Source organism: Pseudochaenichthys georgianus, chromosome 16 (assembly GCF_902827115.2).
Source record: "Pseudochaenichthys georgianus chromosome 16, fPseGeo1.2, whole genome shotgun sequence".
In the NCBI taxonomy this organism is placed as follows: Eukaryota; Metazoa; Chordata; class Actinopteri; order Perciformes; family Channichthyidae; genus Pseudochaenichthys; species Pseudochaenichthys georgianus.
The window spans coordinates 29,003,390-29,023,755 of record NC_047518.2 but is presented as its reverse complement, the minus strand read 5'-3'; the positions used below and the strand labels follow the sequence as shown (position 1 = coordinate 29,023,755).

Below are 20,366 nucleotides of genomic sequence, written 5' to 3'. Positions count from 1 at the left end.
GGATATGAAATGCTGAATGCACCTTTAATAAAGTCAACAAAGTAAAGGAGTGGAGTCCATAAAATATCAGACCATAATGACAGCAGCTTGTTACAATTTCTCAAAATGTAAAAGGTAACATCTTCCATTTATTATTTAAAAATATTCAATTAAAAATCACATTAAAAGACAGTTGCCAAACAGTGAACCTTAGGCCTGTTTGGGTTTAGAGTGGCACTTACTTTATTCACCCCGTTTAAAATCCAGCTACCTAACTTAAACCTCTCAATGGAATACCCTCCAAAATGCATATGATCCTTTCCAACACATCCTTGTTTTGATTATTGTTTATCTTAACATAACTTGTGAATGAACTCCTGTTCTGGAGCAAGCTCTCAAATCACACGTCAGAGCTCTTTCCAGCAGCACACCAAAACACACACCGCCTCATAGCAGCGCTGAAGTCAGACCACACTTTCAACTGTATGAATGTGTTACAAAACGATTTAAACATTGACAGAAGTATAAGGTGAACCACACATGTGACGCATTACTTTACTCAAGCACATTTCTTTGTATATTTCATTGTCAACAACACCAGTTTGAGTCTTTAACTCTTTACTGAAGACCATAGATTAGGTTGCAGTGTTAAAAGATATGTTTGTATCTGTCCCCAGGTTACACAGTATCTTCTGTGATAGTTGGTGACTGGAAGAGGCTGTATGTGGCTGGTGCTCCTCGATTCAAACACAAAGGCAAAGTCATCTTGTTTGAACTCAGCGATGATGGCGATGTCAACATTGTACAAGCCCTGAATGGAGAACAGGTAAACCTCTCTGTTCCTCTCTTTTCCCTACAATACCTTTTTCTGTTTATTTGTTAAAGCATACCAAATTAGGAATCTCATTTGTCAAAGATTAGCGCAAGGGCTCCATCTAGTGGCAGTAAACTGGATAAGAATGTTTCTGTCTGCAGATTGGATCTTACTATGGCAGCGAGGTGTGTGGGCTGGACATCGACCAGGATGGCATCACTGATGTCCTTCTGGTAGCTGCGCCAATGTTCCTTGGCTCAGGAAACAAGGAAACTGGTAGAGTGTACATCTACACCCTCAGTGGGGTAAGACTGCAGTGTTCCAACTTCTTCTTATTGATTACATGCAGTCCATGAGAATACACAACATTAGCAAACTCTTGTGATACTTCAATCATTATTTTCTCAAAAGATGTATTTTTGTTACTTCCAATCTTCTTTCTTCTTTCTTTGCTCCCAGGAGGAAGTGTTTGTTTCCAATGGTACTCTGAAGTCAGAAGAAAAGTCCCAGGATGCCAGGTTTGGTTACGCCCTGGCGGCCGCTCCAGACCTCAACCACGACGGCTTCACTGACCTGCTGGTGGGGGCCCCGCTGGAGGATGATCACAGAGGAGCCATTTATCTCTACCACGGAGACGGTATTTACGTCGGGCACAATTACAAGCAGGTACCCGTCTTTTGCTTACATTTACATTTTCGTAAGGTGTATTTCAAGATGCAATCAAACTGACTTTGGTTTTCTGCCTCTTGGCTTCCTTCAGCGTATTTCAGGGGCATCGATTTCGCCCTCCATTCAGTATTTTGGCCGCAGTGTGAGTGCTCGGTTGGATTTGGATGGAGATGAGCTGATAGACTTGGCAGTGGGAGCACAGGGCAGCGCTGTGATGCTCAGGTGGGTAGAGGCCCAAATAGGGAGGGAGGGAGAGAGTGACGGAGATTGAGAGAACAGATTTTCCTTTTCTAGCTGTAGATTTACGATGTAGTCAAATTACAGGTGTGGCACTAGTATAGAAGATTGCCAGTATGTATTAAGAAATATTCATATTTAGTTCATCAAAATAGTGTGTAGTCTCTCAATCAATCATTTCTGTTTATTTTTGTTCTGGCTTTGTCTTTGTTCCCCACTCCCAACACACACATTAGTGTAATAATTAATCTGCCAAAAAAAAAGACAAAACACAATGAACAAAGATTCAGATGAATTTCAAATGTTCTATAGATATTGCAATCTGTGTAGGTAAATCGTGTAGCTAAATTCAGATTTTGTGTTGGTCCTAATCCAAGTAATACACCCCCTTTATATCTGTTGGGTCACATGGCTAAAATGATATCCCATGTTCCTTCTATCCCCAGCTCTCGAAGCATAGTGCAGATCAACGTGAGTCTGTCCTTCCAGCCGCACTCCATCAACGTCATTCAGAAGACCTGCCAGAGGGGGGGCAGAGAGTCGGCCTGTCTCAACGCCACCGCCTGCTTCACTACCGTCTCCCGCTCCCCCGGCCCACACACAAACAGCTTCAGTATGACACATTGTATTTCTTACCCTCTCTAATCCTAATAATGAGGACTGGAACAGTTGTGAACTGGCCAGACATGCATAATAATTACAAAAGGGATTTACCAACACTTACCATCTGTCCTAATTACCTGCCCTCTCCTCAGATCTGTGGGTGTCGGCCATGTTGGATGACAGGAAGTTGTCTGCGAGGGCCCTGTTTGACGACAGCTCCCACCGTCAGACCCAGCTGGCGGTTCGAGTTCACACAGGACAAACGCTCTGCTACAGAATGCCTTTCCATGTCTATGTGAGCAATGCTACACCATCCACCACACACTTTCCACATTTAATGCGCTAGGCTACTTTAATGCATCACTAACATGTATGCCTGTCTTTGTTGTAGGACACAGCAGATTACATCCGTCCAATAAGCTTCTCGCTGCGGTTTAAGATCAACGATACAGAGAGTGGCCCGGTGCTGGATGAAGGCTGGCCAACAACCGTCAAGAAATCTGTGAGTGGTTATCGTTTCTAGCTTTCCGACGGCACCACATGACCTCCCACTGTTCTCAAACTAACCGGACACACATGCATTAACTGAAGCCTGGAATATGGATTCAACCTCCATGCAAGGTATTAATCAAACTTGTCTTCCTACACTTTGCAGATCCAGTTCTTTAAAGACTGTGGTGAGGACGATGTGTGTACAACAGACCTGGTGCTGCAGGCTCATATGGACATCTCCGGGACGAGGTACATATTTTAGATCTTCCTCTCATTCTCTTTTCTTTCTGCATCAGTTTGACAGGATCAGACATCTATTCTGTTGTTTCAGTTTTCATTGTGTTTCCTCCACAGACAGAAGCCTTATGTGATTCGCAGCCCTCGTAGGCGTCTGGCGGTGGAGGTGCAGCTTCAGAACAGACTGGAAAACGCCTACAACACCAGCCTGACGCTGAGCTATTCCCGCAACCTGCACTTCTCCAGCCTCAGCATCAGGGTAAACCACACACATACATGCTGCAAACACACCAGGCATTCACACATAACACCAACAAACTTACATGGTTGTTTCTTTTCTTTTGATGTAGGAGGATGCCAACTTTAAGATTGAGTGTACAGCACTTGGAGCCAACAGCCACTCGTGTAATGTCAGCTATCCAGTATTTCGCTCCCAGTCAAAAGTATGTCCATGCCGAGAAAATAGCTCCATCCTTCTCTCGACTCGCCCACTCATACTTCACTTCCCCCATGTGATATGTGTCACTTCAGCAGGCTGTTCTCTTTTGTTTGTTTGCAGGTTAACTTCATGTTGGAGTTTGAGTTCAGCTGCACCTCTCTGCACAACCGAGTGCAGATGAAGCTTCATGCTAAAAGGTATCTCACCAAAGCAAAACAGAAGTTCAAAACTACTGAAAACCTCAATAAAACATGGTTTTAAATATGGCTTCCAGAGCATCAAATCAAGTTTTATTTATATAGCACATTTAAACGATTTTTGGTCGAGCCAAAGTGCTGTACATACAGTAAATTGCATATTCTTATGCAATAAGCTCCTGAGTTTACTCTATGTAACCGTCTGCTTCTTTTACAGTGACAGTGTGGAGAGAGAGACACTTTTGGGGACAACAGTGTTCAGCTGCAGAGTTTCGTTCAGTACGAACCAGAGTTGTTTGTTATCAGGTATGCTTGTACAACAATATGATGTATTAGCTACTTCAAAGAGTATTGTATTGATGTGTTTTTTAACCCCGTTTTTTTGTACAGTGAATCTAATTTGAACCGATACGAGGTCCACCCCACTCGCACAGCGTCAGAGGCTATTGGACCAGAGTTTTTATACACAACTCAAGGTATGGCTCACATGCATACATAATATTGTTGATCTAAAAAAGAATAGATGAGGCAAAATTGCAGCTTTTTTTGTTTTTAGCTGCAGAACCTCGGATGTTACTCTGTGAGTAATGTGTTGCTGAGGCTGCTTCTGCCCTCAGTAGCTGCAGGAGACACAGTCTTCATGACCGTCACTGATGTTTCATACAACGTGAGTAGTGCTGCAGACAGAGTGAGGGTTTGTATCTCTCATTTAGATCGTATCTGACTCATTTGAATGTACCCATAGGCCTCGTGGGTGAACTGCAGCGTGCTGAGTGATCTGCCCCAGCTGAAGGCCAGACAGAGAGACGTACGCTCCCTTCACCCAGAAGACATGATGCCTAACGACATACTGGTGAGGCCCCTGGTAGCAACGAACTGAATGAACACAGTGTGGCATCAGTATACGTGTTTAACATGCATGTTTATATATTTGTGTTTAGAACTGCAGCAGGTCATGGTGCACTGAGGTTGTGTGTGAAGTAAAGCAGCTTTTACAAGGGCAGTTCGCTCTCATTCGTGTCAGCCGCAGAGTTCATGATGACTTTTTCAGAAAAGTGAGTTACACAACAGAATGCTGATGCTCATTTCAACATATTTATTTTTTTGTCCTGTGACCCAATCATTGGTCATCACTTCTGTGTCTCCTTTTTTAGGCAAAATATAAGTCAGTGAAGATAATAGGGGCCTACAGCCTCGCAGCCCAGGAGACTAACCTCATTACTCTGGGCACAGGAACAGTCTGGAGGGAGGTAAGAAGACTGCAGTCGGATTTCTTTTGACGGAGAACGGGAATGGCATTTAGTTTCTCTAATCTCTCCCTTCATCTGTTATGCTGTAGACGGTATTGGAGGTGCTTAAGGGCCGAGCTATTCCTATCTCGCTGTGGATTCTGATCGGTAGCATCATTGGAGGTTTGCTGCTACTGGCCCTAATCATTTTCATACTATGGAAGGTATTTCAGTTTTATATTTACCTAAGAATTGCTTCAATAAAATGAACGTGTTAAGGGTGTATTCTAATCATCTACAATGATCTTTTCATCAGCTGGGATTCTTCACACGCAAACAGAGAGGAGAAGATGAGAACCATGAAGACTGAGCCCAAACATCGCTGGAATGACAACAATCGTTTGCCATGACGACCACCACATGCGCTGCCTCTCAGCAGCCACAGAGACAGTTTGGATTCGATCCACAGACCCAACAGGACCTCCAGGACCAAAGCGAACATCACAAGGGTCCAACACAAATGCACTACCCATTATTTCCAGGGTCGGGAGCACTTATGTAAATAATCTTTTTCTATTTTTAAGGAAACACCAAAGTGTATTAAATCACAATTCTTCTATTTAATATACAGACATCATCATGGATTTACATTTCAAACAATCACTCCGTTTTATGTTTGTCTTATAGTTTTGTGTTTGTTCTTCGATGAAATTAAAACTGTTGAAAAATAAGTATTCAGTTTATTCATTTATTCAGGGATGAAATAAAAACAAGAAAGGTTATCTATTCAGATTTGACTGCACTTCAAGGTGAAACAATCCGGTCATATTAACTATAAAACAGCCATACTTGACACATTCATACACAAAAGGTAACGAGGGAAATCTTCAAACGTACGTTGAAATGCTCTCAACTTGTGGTTGTGGTGGAGTTGACGTAGGACTCTATAAGAAAGATGGTTTCATCTACCTGGTTCTCTGCCGAGTCTAACCTGGAGGGGAAAAGAACAATGATGAGACCGAAGAGGTGATTCAATAAGGATTCCCCTGTAGAAAAGAGAACTGATTGGATTTGTTCTCCTACTTGTTGATATGAAGCCGTAAGGCATCCAGCTGTTGTTTTTCAGGAGCAGTGATCATCTCCTCCACCTCCGTCAGCTGCTCAGGCTCCGCCCCGCTGGCCTGCAGAGAGGCCAGGATGGCTTCGATTCGCTGGGATTTCTCCAGCAGACGCCTGCCGATCAAGAGGGAAAGCAATCAAACACTGATCTGTGACAGTGTGTGAGACAGACAACTCTTTAGGTAGATCATGAGAATGTATCTGGGTTTTGCGCAGGCATGGGACGCAGACAAAATGGACTCACTTGCTCTCTTTGGACTCATACAGGCGGCGCTCTATGAGGTTGGCAACTGTCTGCACAGAGACAAAACATTACTGAAGGCAAATCCAATATGAAAGACATAAAAAGCATTGCATTAGTACGAGCAATTAAGGTTACAGTATAACAACTTATTTACCTTGTAGCAGTTCTGAAGCAGCATTCTCGCAGTGGGGAGTTGGTTGACGGTGTAAAGATAGAAGGTACGAGAGGGAGCGTAGTCAGGAGTCTTTGGGACTTCCTGATGAAAACAAACAAACAAACAAAAGAGTCATGGCAGTTCAGACAGAATGAGTAGGTACAATAACAAATAAGAAATATGGCTGCAGCACTTACACTATGACTTAAATCATTCTAGTGTACTTAATCCAATATGTCACAGCGTGAGAAAAAGTTTTTCGAGAGTACTTGTCCATGGACAAGTGAGTTTGGAAATGTACTTGTCCGAATACATTTTTCACTTGTCCAGAATGGACAAAAATTGGGGCCACTGGAATCTTCTTCTTCGCCATCGTATCTTACATTTTCCCACGGTTTTTACGGCACCGCTAACGTAAGTGAGCGGTAACATTTTACTGCATCACACATAGGGTTGGGTATCGTTTGGATTTTAACGATTCCGGTTCTGCTTTTCGGTTCCGGTTCTTTGAGAGAGTAAATAAGTCCCATGACAAACTGGGAGAAAAATATATTTATGAAAACATTAAGTCAAATCTGTATTCATATTTACAAATCACTTCATACTGTTTAATTTCTTACGGTTATTGAATACAATTATATAAAAATAATCCCTGCATCGTTTAGTTAGTTCTAAGTGGTGCAGTTTGAGAATGTACAATTGGCCCAGTCTCCTCTGATGTTACACTGCAACCTGCCTGTGAGACAGAGTCCAACCACACATGTCCAACACATAGGACTAATAATAATAATACATTATATTTATAGCCTATAGGCCTAGCGCTTTTCTACAACTCAAAGACGCTTGCACGCTTACACATGTCCTGCAATACACATGCTGCAGCTGCTCACTGTTTGTAAAAGTAAATAAATAGTATTTTCATTTCAATAATGTACTTTCTATACCCCGCTTCATAAACAATACTGACATCCCTACGCTCCTCCGAGTCTGGGGGTCCGGGGATGTGAGGACAGCGCGAGGACACAGACAGGGAGGCTGCTTCACTTCATAAAGGAACTGGCGGTCAATATTAACAACATAGGAGCTAAAACGCTTAATAACCTTCATTACATGTTAGAGAAAGAACATAAGAAAGTTTGACAAAGATGAGGCTGTTAAACGGGCAGCAGATCTGCTGTGTGTAGAAAGAGAGAGAGAGAGAGAGAGAGAGAGAGAGAGAGAGAGAGAGAGAGCGAGAGAGATAGCTGCAGAGCTGCACCTTGCAGCGATCAGCTGATACGGAGCATAGAGAGAGAGAGCTGCAGTCCGCGGGGCTCGGCCTCGCTTACTGTCCTCACAACTCTTATTAATCCCGGGACCGGACAATTGTTATTTGTTCCTACACGGAACAGAGTTTTGCTTCCCAACCCTGCCACTGTGCTATACTTCCCGCCCCGCCCCGCCCCCGTCTAACTGTACAGAAAGCGGCGAGATGCATTTCCTTAGGAATCGACAAGCAGAACCGAAACTAACACTTCTAAACGAACAATGGCGGACACGTACAATTTGCGAATGAGTTCTGCCTTTTGTAAACTGAATTTATATATAATTTGTCAATAAATCAGGGCGAAAAACGTCACTTGTCCGCCGGACAAGTCAATTGAAAGATCTACTTGTCCGATATTGTAAATAACACGTCCCGGACAGTGGGACGTGTACTTTTTCGCACACTGTCAGAGAATTTGCCAAATCGTCACTTTGGTTAGATTATTATTGCGTCATTGTCCATAAACTCAGATAAAAGGCTATAGTGCTTTCAATGTATAGTTTTACCCAGCAGATGAATGCCTCCGCCACCCAGTCAAGGTCAAGTTAAATCCATGTCTGTCCTAAAAGTCATCAATTAATCAATATTTACCAATCATCCTGTTTTGCTGTTTAAAATATTGTGTTCCCATGGGTCTGACAGAAGGATGGAAACCCAAAAAGTAATGTCTCCGTCCTCTGTTGGCATACACATATCTCAATCCATGCATAAATGAGAGTGCATCATCAAAAAGTGTGCCAAACCATTTCCAAAGTGGGTTTTTAGATCAGTTTCTTTTCTTTTTTTTATTACTCCTACATTTCAGGCTGCCACTCTTGATAATACACTAAGAAAATGAGCCTGAAACAGCTTGCTTTGTATATTTAAATCTCTCGAAGACTAATGTCGTCGTATTTCTTGTCAAAATTAATCACATATGGCAGTTAAGAGCAAGGACTGTTTTGGAAGGTCGTTACTGCTGTGTTTATGGGTGTGACAAGAAAAGTATGCCTTGGAATACAGCAAGTAAGAATACATAAATACAAAGGGCAAGCATATCACTATTATTGCCCCTTAATGTGGTTTACCATCTATAGCACACTTCTCATTTATCTTCCATGCAACATGTTCAATTTGTTGAACTGGCTATTTTTGTGTATTTTCAATAGTCATTTTTACTATATATTTGAGGACTAGGGACTTGATATGAACTTGAGGTAATACTTATAAGTGTTTTATTTGTGCAAATATTTCTTTCTAAAGATTTTTGGGAAAATATCACACACACAAACAATCTTTTTTGTATATGTCTGTTCTCATGTGCATTTGTGTTCCTCTAAAACAAACACAAACTATAACAAAAGGTGGGGGGGCATCATGAAAGCATGTTCACATGTGGAGTGTGTACCTGTAGTTGGACCAGGTTCTGTGAGAGCAGCGAGTAGAGCATGTCTTTAGCCTCTTTGGCTGGAATCATAGCAAAATCCTCCACCTGCTTCTGCTCCAGGTGACGTTTCCTTAGCAACAAGCGGAAGATGCGGGCTGATCGGGAGCCAAATCTGCACCAGAGTTAAAGTCATTAATAAGTATTACCTGATGATAGAACAATCAAATGCATACCAATTTAAAAAATACACACTTACCTCTCCTGAACGACAGACTCAAGCGTGGCTCGCGCCAGATTGGCCAGCGCTCTGTGCATATCTGAGAGGGGAGTTAGGGAAAGCACCTATACCTTGTGCTTCATTCATTAAAATCGAAGTGTGGTCGTTCTTGACAGTTGGCTCAGGACCCTTTAAGTTTGAAAAAGGATACTGACAACATACATCCCTCCTCCACTTTCACCAGCCTTCCCAACAAACTCCATCTAGGAGGTAAAGGACAAGTGAATTTAAAAAACATCTTTCAGATTAAAAATAAGATTGTTAAATGTGACAGGTGCCTTGCAGAGCTCATACCGGGTCATCAACCAGTAGAGTGAGGTACTGGTCTAAGATGGGCCTGGCGATGTTGTAGTTGGTGGGCAGTGACCTGAAGATCTCATTGGCTGAGAGGGGCTTTGTGCAGGTGGCTGAGGGCGAGGTCGTCACCTCACTCATCCTCAGCATAGTCCGCACTATCTCACTGCTAGTCTGAGAAATGAAGAGGAAATCATTATTACAAAGACATTTATTATCATCATCATCATCATCATCATCAACTGTAATATATAGGTGGACAGATAGGAACATTTAGATAAATCAGTGCTCACTGTAAAATGAGGATGACAGATGATCATAATACAGGGGTTATGATGTCATATATCACTATATATATTTAAGCAAAGATAATTTGTTATTGTAGGAAACTATGAAGTTTATAAAGAATACATCAGAGAATAGTTGGATCTGCATATGCATTTATCAGTCTCTTTTACATTCAACATCAAAGTGCAACACAAAGTGAACCAATGTTCACCAGTCTTTGCATGTAAATACTGAGTTTTTGAGAACTGATACAGTATCACAAGTATTGTAATACAATACTATATCAATATTTTCGTATACCCTAGCTGGTAGGTAGTTATTTTTGCTGGGTACTGGCTGTAGCTTTGAAACACAGAGATGTTAAAGTTAGTCAAATCCGTTATGTAATTGAAGTTTCTAAAAGAAAGCAAAGTTTCCTATAGTCTAACTATTCTTTGAACCATTTTCGGCACTCATGTTCAAAACCCTGACCTGGTCCAGTTTGTTGGCTACAGCGCTGATGATGGCCTGGTCTCTGAAGTGGAGATGAAACCTCTCAAAATTCACCTGCCAGCAAATCCCCTCATCACCATGTGTCTAAGCATAAAAAGCACACATGGAGAGATCCAGAGTCAAACAAAAGATAAGCAATACATAACATGCAATCGACAGGGAAATTAAGACATCATTTAAGATTTAAAAGTGCATGTTTTAGAAGTAACTAACATGTAGCAATCACCCACCTCTGAATCCATCTTAGCTTTCTTTGCATTTCTTTGGTCATCTACATCCTCACTGGAGAGTGGGCGTTTGCCTCTCCCTATGAGTGTCACGTGAGGCACTTTGTAGCAGTCGGGGAAGCTCTCCGCTGTGGGCAGGGTGGTGCTGATGGGGGGAGTAGGAGTACCAGGGACTGGTGGGGGGGCTGGAGTGGCGCTCTCTTTTGGCCCTGCTCTGGGCGGTGGAGGGCATCGCTGAAGAAAATGGGTCTCCACCAGATTGGAGAAAGAATTAGAAACGTCATTGTAATCCATGCTGCGACCATCTGGAACGACAAGAAACAGAAAAGCTGTTGTAAAACGGGACGTTTATCTCTTGACAGATATTAGGATTTCCAACAAAGTTTTTATTTCTTGCACGTTGCTTGATTGAAATCGTGTCCAGTTTTTTATCAAAATAGAAGCTGAGATACTGACCCTCCATGTTCTGCGTTAGACGGTCAGCGACGGTTTTAACCGTGCTGCTCATGGTCATGTGACCTCTCTGTAGTAGCTCCTCTATGATTAGCTCTCCAGTGTCCCCATACAGGGTTTTCGCAGTGTAGATGTAGCGCGGGTATCGCAGAATTCTCAGAATCCGGTCACAGCTGGTCCGATACTCAGTAGGGCTCCCAGGCCCTTTACGGCCTGAGCTGAACACACAGGCTCCGTGCTGCACCAGCACACACAGGGACTTCTTCAGCTACATGAGAACCAATAGGAAGGGAATAGGTGCTTTACCATCACGACTCCTTTCACAGTCACACAAAACAAGATTACTTATAAAATAAAAGAAGAAATCTATGTTTATACTGTACAAAACGTTTTTGCAAGCTTTTTGCTCCTTTATATTGCAAATAAGCCCAGCAAACAGACATTTTAACCATGTATAAAAACATGTAAAAGCTGTTCTCTTAGCTCTTATGTGTTTGTTCTTCATGGGTTTTTCACTTAAGTGGTAATATATTCCGTTTTTGTAGAGCACAAATCCACCTGTCATGTAAAGGGATAGTAGGTTTTGCATTTAAACAGATGATACAAAAGCTACTCCTGTACTACTACTTTAAGTGTGGAATAATCAGCCTATGTAAACAAAACTGTATATTATTTATTGAATGGCTTGACAGTATGCTTGACAGGACTGCTTAACTATATTTGAACAAGCTGAGAATGTAGTGCAGTGTGTATAACAGTAAATAAAACATGTATAAAAGTATTTCCATGGTGCAATGTAATTACAGTAACAGCCTAGAAACAAAAACTTTAAGATTGTTACCAGGTCCAATGAGATGCCGGTCTCATGAAGGATCATTCTCAAATTCTGTGCTCCACTTTTTAGCAGATGTGTTCCCACTTTCTCCACCATTTCTCCAAAGTGCTCCTGCAGCAGGAGACCACACAGGCGCACCTCCTGGGCAGTCATCTGCACAGAATAACACAAAAATTAGGCACCTGTGTCACCACAACATAACATACATTCATAAATATATAACACTGTCTATGTGCTTAAAATATACATAATACATGACAGGCTTAGCACGACTAGTAGACGTTCCTAGAACATATAATAAGCACTTATTAAAAGTATAAAGAAGGACAGTGAATGCCATACATAAAACAAACAATGTAGCTAGTTGCACTGGAAATTAACAAGGTACACACATTACGTGTGGTGTGTATTTTATTGTCAATTCGGTTTTATAATACTGAAAGCAGTGGATGCCATGTATACTGTGCGTATCAAAAGCCCAAAAAGGGACACAAGTAGAAAAATAAGCAAAAGCAATAAACTCTGTGTGCAGCATATCAGTTGTATACGGTGTAACTGTTTGTTGCCTCAAATGGCATCATCCCTATCATATCAAATACCTTTACATTCAACCAACAGAAGGGTAGGGCGTTTATACATTCAACAAAGTGACCACTTCGACAATGAATAGTTTGAGAAGTTCAAAACAATACAAAGCCTGTCAGCTATTTCTAACAGCCTCAGAGCTAAGGCTGCGCACTTTGCAGTCCAGCTAGTTGACAGCTAACGTCTACACTTGAACATTATGTCCTCCTAAAGGTCTGCTACTTCCGTTTTTTCCACAAACCTTTCCGACAGAAACGTTTCAGGACAAATGTTACGTTTGTTTTAAAGCATCCCACAGATATTCATCCAAACACATGCGGCTTCTCGTTGACAACACACAAACTTTTCCGGTTTTCTTCTTCTTCTTCTTCTTCTCTTTCATTTTACGTTTTTTACGGCCGGTGGCAACCAGCGTTAAAAGCGCATTACCGCCACCTATTGGAGTGCGGACCAGAATGATCTCGACACAGTACACCAACATAAATAAAAACAAAACATAAATGTAATTATCTTTATTGACATTTTGTTCAGTTTATTTCATTTTGGGAAAATGTCATATTTAGATAAATGGACTCCAAACTTAAACTTAAAAATGTTTTTTACCAAGAATGTAAAACAATATAGAAGTAATATAAAACAGTATGAATTAAAAGGTTATCAACACTAAATGTGTATTTAGCAAATATTTGTTAATATATTACTTTTTTTATTTTATGTAATTTTTTTAAAACGTATGTCTACCCATGATGTGAACTTGTTTGTATACAAAATATATGAGGTTCATACATCTTCTTGAATAAAGATAGGGGGACAAAATACCAATTTCCATTATATACTCCTGTCTACTTCTGACCTTCTTATGTGCTCGTGGTTCGGATTTGCCCTGAAGAAAAACAGGGGGGAAAACAGAAAAAAACGAGGCAAAACTAAACAAAACACACAAGTGGTCAATCAGGAATTAAGGTGGGTAGCAATTGGAATACTTGTTGGGCTTTTTTACTTATGCAACTTTGAAGGGATGTTTTCTATAGTTCCATGTCTTATAAAACCATGACAAATGTTGAGGAAGCGTTCATATAATGGATGTATTTTAAGCATTTAAGAGGTTCACATGTTCCTGATTAAATGCCTTGTTCTTCCGGTCTTCTTCTGTGCTCGGATGTGCCCTGGTGCCGCGGTGCATGCCGGGCTGGAGGCGGACAGCTGTCTTCAGGCTGCTGGAGGACCGACGTCAGTGTTTGTGCGGCTCTGGGGAAGATGGCGGAGGCTGCGGCTGTTCCACCGCATCGGTTTTTCTGTCACTGTTGTAAGGGAGAAGTGAACCCCAAACTCCCGGTAAGGCAGATGTTTTCCTCTATTTATATTTCATAATCTCCTGTATAAAATTTGCTCTTGACAAGTGAAGCTTTCTCCGAAATACCGTTTGTAAACGCTTGCAGGCTACAGCTAAACACTAGCTAGCATGTTAGCAGTTAGCAGCGTTTGTTGTTGTTAACTCTCTAAATAAACTCGTGACACTCGCAAATGTCTTATTCTAAAAATCGGGTATTAAATAAAAAATCGACAGGTTTATTAAGGCATGTATGTTTTTGACACTTTTGTCAAAGTACTGTGCTTGACGCCTTTCTTTGACAGCTTGGTGGTTGTTGTGTTTTGCACAACACAGCCGAGGAAGATCTGTGCCATTACCTTGTTATTTAATGTTAAGACCGTGTCTATTGTTTGATATAAGGCTATTTTCATTTTCGTTTCCATTAAAACACACTCTTGGCTGGGCGAGTTGGGGACTTTTCTGGAACATAAACATCTCGTTTTCGTTTCAGTTTTAAAGATAAGTATAAGAGTAATTGGATGTTGAGAAGCTGACTTGGCCAACAGTTTGCCAGACCTTAACTCGCATATATTAAAAATGTATTTTCTACATCCTAGATAATTGTGAGGGTCTACTATTTACACTCAGTCACCAGTGTATTGGGTTCACCTAGCTAAAACTAATCCAGTCTAGTACAGCAACCCATCAGGAAATCGTAGGTTCAAAAAGGTTATAATGGTTTAATTAGTGTTTTAGAATAGGTGTTATTTTTAAATGTATTTTATCATTTTCAAAGCTGTGGTCTGTAGTTGACATATAATGTGTTAAAAGATGATTAACCAAACTATCTATCAATTAAAAAAGATAAAATAAGTGTGTGTTCCTGCCCTAACACTAAGGTGTGCATCTTGATTGTTTTAAAGGAGGTGGACAACATGTAGCCAACTGAGTGTATATTGCATTGTTTATGTCAGTCCACCAGATCAGCTGCATCCTCCGTTTTATGTTATGGTTGAGAGTAATTCCAGCCTGACACTGACTCTAAACTGGCCTGCTTGCCTCAGACACACTCAGTCCTGTGGCATGTCTTCACTGAGCCAAATGACACCTACTCACTACTACAGTGTAGAGAGACCAAAGGCTGTCTCTCAGTCATATATCTAATTATGCAACACATGATGACACACAACTCAAATAATCTATTTACTTCTTATTTCTGATTACCATAGTTTTACACCCCTAAATGTGTTGTGTTAACAAAGATAATAGAGCGTGTTAATTGTCCTGTGACAAAATAATCCATTGAGTATATATATAATATAATGTTTTTTAGACCTAGCGTTTTCATCAATGTATTTAAGGATGAAGAATATATTCCTTCACTTATTTTCCCATGTTGAGTAATTCTGTTTTACACTGAGGGGATAATATCATCCACACTGGCTGGTGTTTTCCTCATTCTAATGCAGTGGTTTCTTTAACACACACTCGGTTAGGTGTGGTTGGCATACCAGCTCTACCTCCTGGGCTACATTCATAAAACACACTGAGCAAAGACAAATGCAACACCGTTTTGCTTTGTTGACCAAACCAGTCGGCAAATTGTCTGTTTTCAATTAGTTTATGTTGACCTTCAAAGGTTGAGTGAATATTTCAACATACTTTGACAATAGGGCAAATACAGTATATGGATATTTCTTAAAAAAAAATACACCGTTGGACAAAAAACACGTGCTGAACAAAAAACGCAATTATGAGTTGTGTTGTCTATTCAATTTATATTGTATTTTAGTATTATTTCAGATAACAATATCCAATATGATTAGATTATGTCAGTCATTTAGCTAAAGTAGAGCTAAAAAACATTATGTAAAAAATGATAAACCTTTTTGGTTCTTGCTTCCCCAGTGTGAGAATGTAAAGCTTTTCTTGGTATTATATTGTTGCCGACTGAATATCTTTTAGACTGTTGTGCGCTTTTGGTCGAACAAAACAACAAAACCAACATTTTAATAGTTATAGTAGTAATATTAGACTTTTAGCTTCACTGCAGAAACAAAAAAACTGAATCCAATACAATCAGTTAAATAAGAACAGAAAAGTAGGAATAAACTAAGAGAGACTATACAATAAGATAGTAAGATAATAAAACAATAACATTTACTATTAAACACACACCAGAAAGAATTAATTAAAGCTTATTAAAATAAAAAACAGGAAATAAAAGAGAGCTAAAATATGACTCTTAGAGTGAATTAAATGCTGAATTGTTTTATTGCGGGTATGACTTCCGTGTGACCCAGTTCTGTCGTGATTCTCTCCAGGAGTATATCTGTCCGAGATGTGACTCAGGGTTTATAGAGGAAGTAACAGAAGACTCAAGGTGAGACATATATTATTCTACGTATCTACCTCACTTCTCCAGGCGACACTTGGTGTTCTCTTCTTATTCACATGAACCAACATATTTTCTGTAGAAGCTTGTAGGCTAGCCATACATGTGAACATGTGTTAGGGTTCAGTGGACGTTTCTAATAATGTGTTTCTTTTGCGCATTTCCCCTCAGTCTCCTAGAGGGTGGCGCTAACGGGATAGATGACGCAGCCACACAATTTGCAGAGGTACAAGCTGACCTGAGGGATTTTGGGGGGGGAATATGGTGGGAGAAGATTGATTGCAATACTTTTTAATTAACTTTGTCTTTCCCTACCCTCTCCTCCCCTTCCTGTCCTTCTTTTTGCTACTGCATGTTTATGTCCTCTCTTTTCCTATTGTGCTGCCTGCTTTCCTATCCCTAACCCCCTTTCTGTCCTTCTCCGGACCCTTCCCTGTCCAATCCCCCCCTCCCTGTAGCTATGGCACCTGTTGTTACTGGAGCGGCCATTTACAATAGACGCTGACACACCGGACTCAGAACCCCGGCTCCCTGGAGGGCGTTTGGGGGGTCTGAGTGACCTGGGGGGGTTGGGAGGGGGACCAATCGGGGGGTCAGTCCCAGCAGGCCTTGGGGGACCTATGGGGAGTCTACTAGGGGCCGGGGATCACTGGGGACCGGGACGCCCGCCTCGCCTACACAGCCAGAGGAGATACCGCTCCAGAGGCAGCAGCAGACCAGACCGCTCTCCTGCTGTGGAGGGGTGAGTAACCCATACCCCACCACGCATACTCCAACTTAGAATCATTAAATAATAACTATGCTATTACAAACTTTTCTCCTCAGATTTGTAGTGATGTCATTTTTATATTTTCTGTCTGTTCATTAGGATTGTACAACAGTTTCTCGCCGGTCTCTTTGCCAACTCTGGAGTCCCCGGCTCACCTCCCCTCTCTTGGTAAGGTGACATTACAGCGGCGTCACAGTGCTGGCGTCACAGTGCTGGCACTATTTCTCATCAACTTGTCTGTCTCTCTCAGGACGGGGATGCTGCACTCTAACCCAGGGGATTACGCCTGGGGACAGGGAGGCTTAGACGCTGTGATAACACAGGTAAACCAAAATGAACTCCAGCTTTATGTCCTGGCCACCTTGTGAATTTCTCTGATGTTTATACATGTGTGTTGTGTGCATAGTTACTCGGTCAGTTGGAGAACACGGGACCTCCTCCAGCAGAGAAAGAGAAGATCTCTTCTCTCCCAACAGTCAATATCTCTCAGGAACAAGCAGGTCAGTTAGTCTTTGTTTTCCACTTTTCAAACTTGAGCTCACTCTGTTTCTCTCCGAGTCCCTGAATGCTTTGTATGCAATGTATTCAGACAATTATCTAAGTGCACACACATTATTAAGTATTGATTTAATGGAATCTGGTCCTTAATAGTCCTCAGTAAATTAAAAAGAGAGAGAGGCTAAGAACACATCTGTCATGTTTTTAGTCGTTTAGAATCTGTGCTAACACTTGGATACAGCTTGAGAAGGCACTTGTGTGTATTCGCTGTAGCCGCCTGCCAAAAGAAGACACAGAAACTGTGTCTGTTTGGGACGAAATGCCCATTAACCTTGAGAGTATCAACAATGTGTTCCATATTTACTATTTTTGCTTGCTGGCCTTTCACAATTTTATTCTCTCCATTTGAGCTATTTGACTTCTTATATGTGCTGTCCTATTTTACCACTCACCTGTACCTGTGTGGTTTATTTATGCAGCCATGCTTCAAGTCTGTTGATGGCGGTCTTGAGAAACCACGACATATCCTTCTTTTTTTGTATTTATCTGCTAGGCTTTTTAAATCTTTTTGTTTATATTTTTTCTGTAATTAGGATAGACCGTGCTTGGTAGTTTAAACGTTTTAGTGCTAATACACTTTTTGATGCAGAACTAATGATCTGTTGTTTGTCCCCTAAACAGATGTATCAAGTGATAATTAATGTTTATTTCCCTCTTGCCTTCAACTCTTAACCCTACAACCCCTCGCCCCTATTTCCCTTTTGTTGTTATTTTTCTTTACTGGCTTGCAAAGCGCTTTGAGCACCAGATAAATAACATTTATTATTATTATTATTATTAGGAATCACAGGGGTATTTATAAATGCTTTCTCTTTCCTCTGCTGCAGACTGCTGTATGGAATGTCCGGTGTGCAAAGAGGACTTCGCAGTGGGAGAGCCAGTCAGACAGCTACCCTGTAACCACTTCTTTCATTCAGACTGTATAGTACCGTGGCTGGAAATGGTGAGTCATGACAAAGAGGGTGGAACTTTGTATTATAAACTCATAAAATAGGTCCTTACAAGGATATAATATACAAGATAATAACAGCGCTCGTTCTGTAATGATCTCATTGATTGTTCTTAATCGTTTTTTAAAAACAGTGGAAGTTGGAATAAGCTGTATCTGACCCTGGCTAAATAAGAGTAGTAGTTGTCGGAAAACGTATTACGATAGTTATTCAGATCAATCCATTGTTTTTGTTTTTTGTCTTCATGAGCTTTGTGGAAAAGGAAAATGTAGAATATTGCCATCCTTTTTACCTGTACTAACTAATATCAAAGTAAAGTATGCAGTACAATAAAAAAACAACGCTAAATGCGGGATTTATTTTCCCAAGCTGACATTGCTAATATTAGCTGTGGGGAATTTTGCCACGGGGTTTTTTGAGTGGTCAGAGCCACAACAAAAAAGGTTATTAGTCAACAGTCAGAAAAACATCGCCATTCAAGTAATTGTTCGTACAAAAATCACAAAAGATTTCCTGCTTTTCTCTTTATATGAAACTAAACCAATCTTGGGTTTTGTACCGGCAAAACTAGACTGAGAAATCCTGCCATTTAAAGTCAAAGAACAGCCTGAGCATCTGTTAAAATAAAGAGTCCACTTGATAAACTGCCAAAAACTAATGCCATGTACTTTCTGTTCGGTGGCCACACAGCATGACACATGTCCAGTGTGTAGGAAGAGTTTGAACGGAGAAGACAGCAGCAGCCAGCCCCCATCAGAGTCCCCCACCCTGTCCATGGACCCCCGCACACAGGAGAGATGGTCCTTCTGATACCCCCCACCCGTCTGAGCCCTTGGTTCCCCTCGCCCACATCCACCACACGAGAAGACACAGCGCTTCTCACTCGCCTCCTTTCATCTCCGTTGCAGTTATAATCATCTCAGTCGGATTTTTGTACTTTTATTTTCTATTTTGAATGCCTTTCTCCTCAACCATGTATACAGATTTCCATACAGACGTCTTCACGGTCGGTCGAGGTCAAGGAGACTCTTCTTTTTTTTTGCTGCATAAGAAACCAGCCTAGATTGATGGTGATGATCAAGCCCATGTCTTCTCTACTTCCATCCCTCAAGCAACCTCCTTTTCCATCTTTCTTAAAATGCACTGCTGCGTTACACTATTGTGGGGAAATGCCATACTTTATATCATACCACGCCCTCTTTACAGAAAATGAGCTAAGTCCTGCAACTGAGCCCTGGACGGCATAACTGTAGGGTTTACCGTCACTCTTTGTATTTACAGAGTCTGGACCTAATGACACCTGTAGCCCTGCAATAAACCCTATGTTTAAGATCAATGATGCATTCCTGTTGAGGTTTTCTCAGGAAGAACTTGATTAACTCTTGGTTATTTGTTCTATTGTTTATTCTAAAGAGGTTCATGTTATTGCGTCCATCCTCTGTAACGTACTTTAAGAACAGGACAAAGTATTTTATAGACATCAGTTTGAGTCACTGCTGTAAAATGACTTCAAATGAAAGTCACAGCTTTCTGGGAACACATCCAACACCATACCTGTAAGGGAATGAAAACCGCCCTTTATTGAATGATTAAGATTGAAACATTCTCCTCCGAGTGTATATATTATAAACAAATGGCATCCCTCTGTTTTATTCCTCTGTCTTGTTTCAATTTTTTTTATCACTTTTTTGATGTAAATAATTTTAGTCCAAGTTATGGTTTGCAAAAGAAAAAAAAAATGAGAATGGAGACACAAATGTGAAATACCTGGTTATCGAACTGTATATTATATATGAAAAATGTCTATGATGTATTAATAAATTGACCAAAAAGATTCCTGGTTACA

At 40.9% G+C, this 20,366-nt stretch overlaps 2 protein-coding genes and 1 pseudogene across 4 annotated transcripts; 2 read left to right on the top strand and 1 right to left on the bottom strand.

The window, feature by feature from the left end:
* The window catches only part of LOC117460660 (integrin alpha-10-like), a 7,798-nt pseudogene extending 2,496 nt beyond the window's left edge, over positions 1–5,302 (top strand).
* A 103-nt stretch (positions 5,303–5,405) lies between these two features.
* Positions 5,406–12,925, bottom strand: polr3c (polymerase (RNA) III (DNA directed) polypeptide C). Of its 3 annotated transcripts, none has more exons than XM_071205892.1 (14): positions 12,778–12,925; positions 11,958–12,104; positions 11,120–11,384; positions 10,667–10,968; positions 10,416–10,520; positions 9,657–9,830; positions 9,514–9,565; positions 9,342–9,402; positions 9,107–9,257; positions 6,414–6,515; positions 6,260–6,309; positions 5,980–6,129; positions 5,794–5,887; positions 5,406–5,469 (listed from the first exon to the last, which is right to left on the bottom strand). In XM_071205892.1, exons 2-13 carry the CDS (start codon positions 12,102–12,104, stop codon positions 5,806–5,808), a joined length of 1,641 nt encoding a protein of 546 aa, XP_071061993.1. In that variant the 5' UTR covers positions 12,778–12,925; the 3' UTR covers positions 5,406–5,469; positions 5,794–5,805. The 3 variants fall into 3 exon arrangements, with proteins under 3 accessions (XP_071061993.1, XP_071061992.1, XP_033958692.2); XM_071205891.1 differs by lacking the exon at positions 5,406–5,469 and adding an exon at positions 5,560–5,613; XM_034102801.2 differs by lacking the exon at positions 5,406–5,469 and having other exon boundaries at positions 5,617–5,887.
* An 807-nt stretch (positions 12,926–13,732) lies between these two features.
* rnf115a (ring finger protein 115a) lies at positions 13,733–20,354 on the top strand. The gene is made up of 9 exons (XM_034101962.2): positions 13,733–13,871; positions 16,173–16,231; positions 16,415–16,469; positions 16,702–16,985; positions 17,112–17,180; positions 17,263–17,335; positions 17,419–17,512; positions 18,398–18,513; positions 19,211–20,354. Exons 1-9 carry the CDS (start codon positions 13,794–13,796, stop codon positions 19,328–19,330), a joined length of 948 nt encoding a protein of 315 aa, XP_033957853.1. The 5' UTR covers positions 13,733–13,793; the 3' UTR covers positions 19,331–20,354.
* Positions 20,355–20,366: the final 12 nt, after the last annotated feature.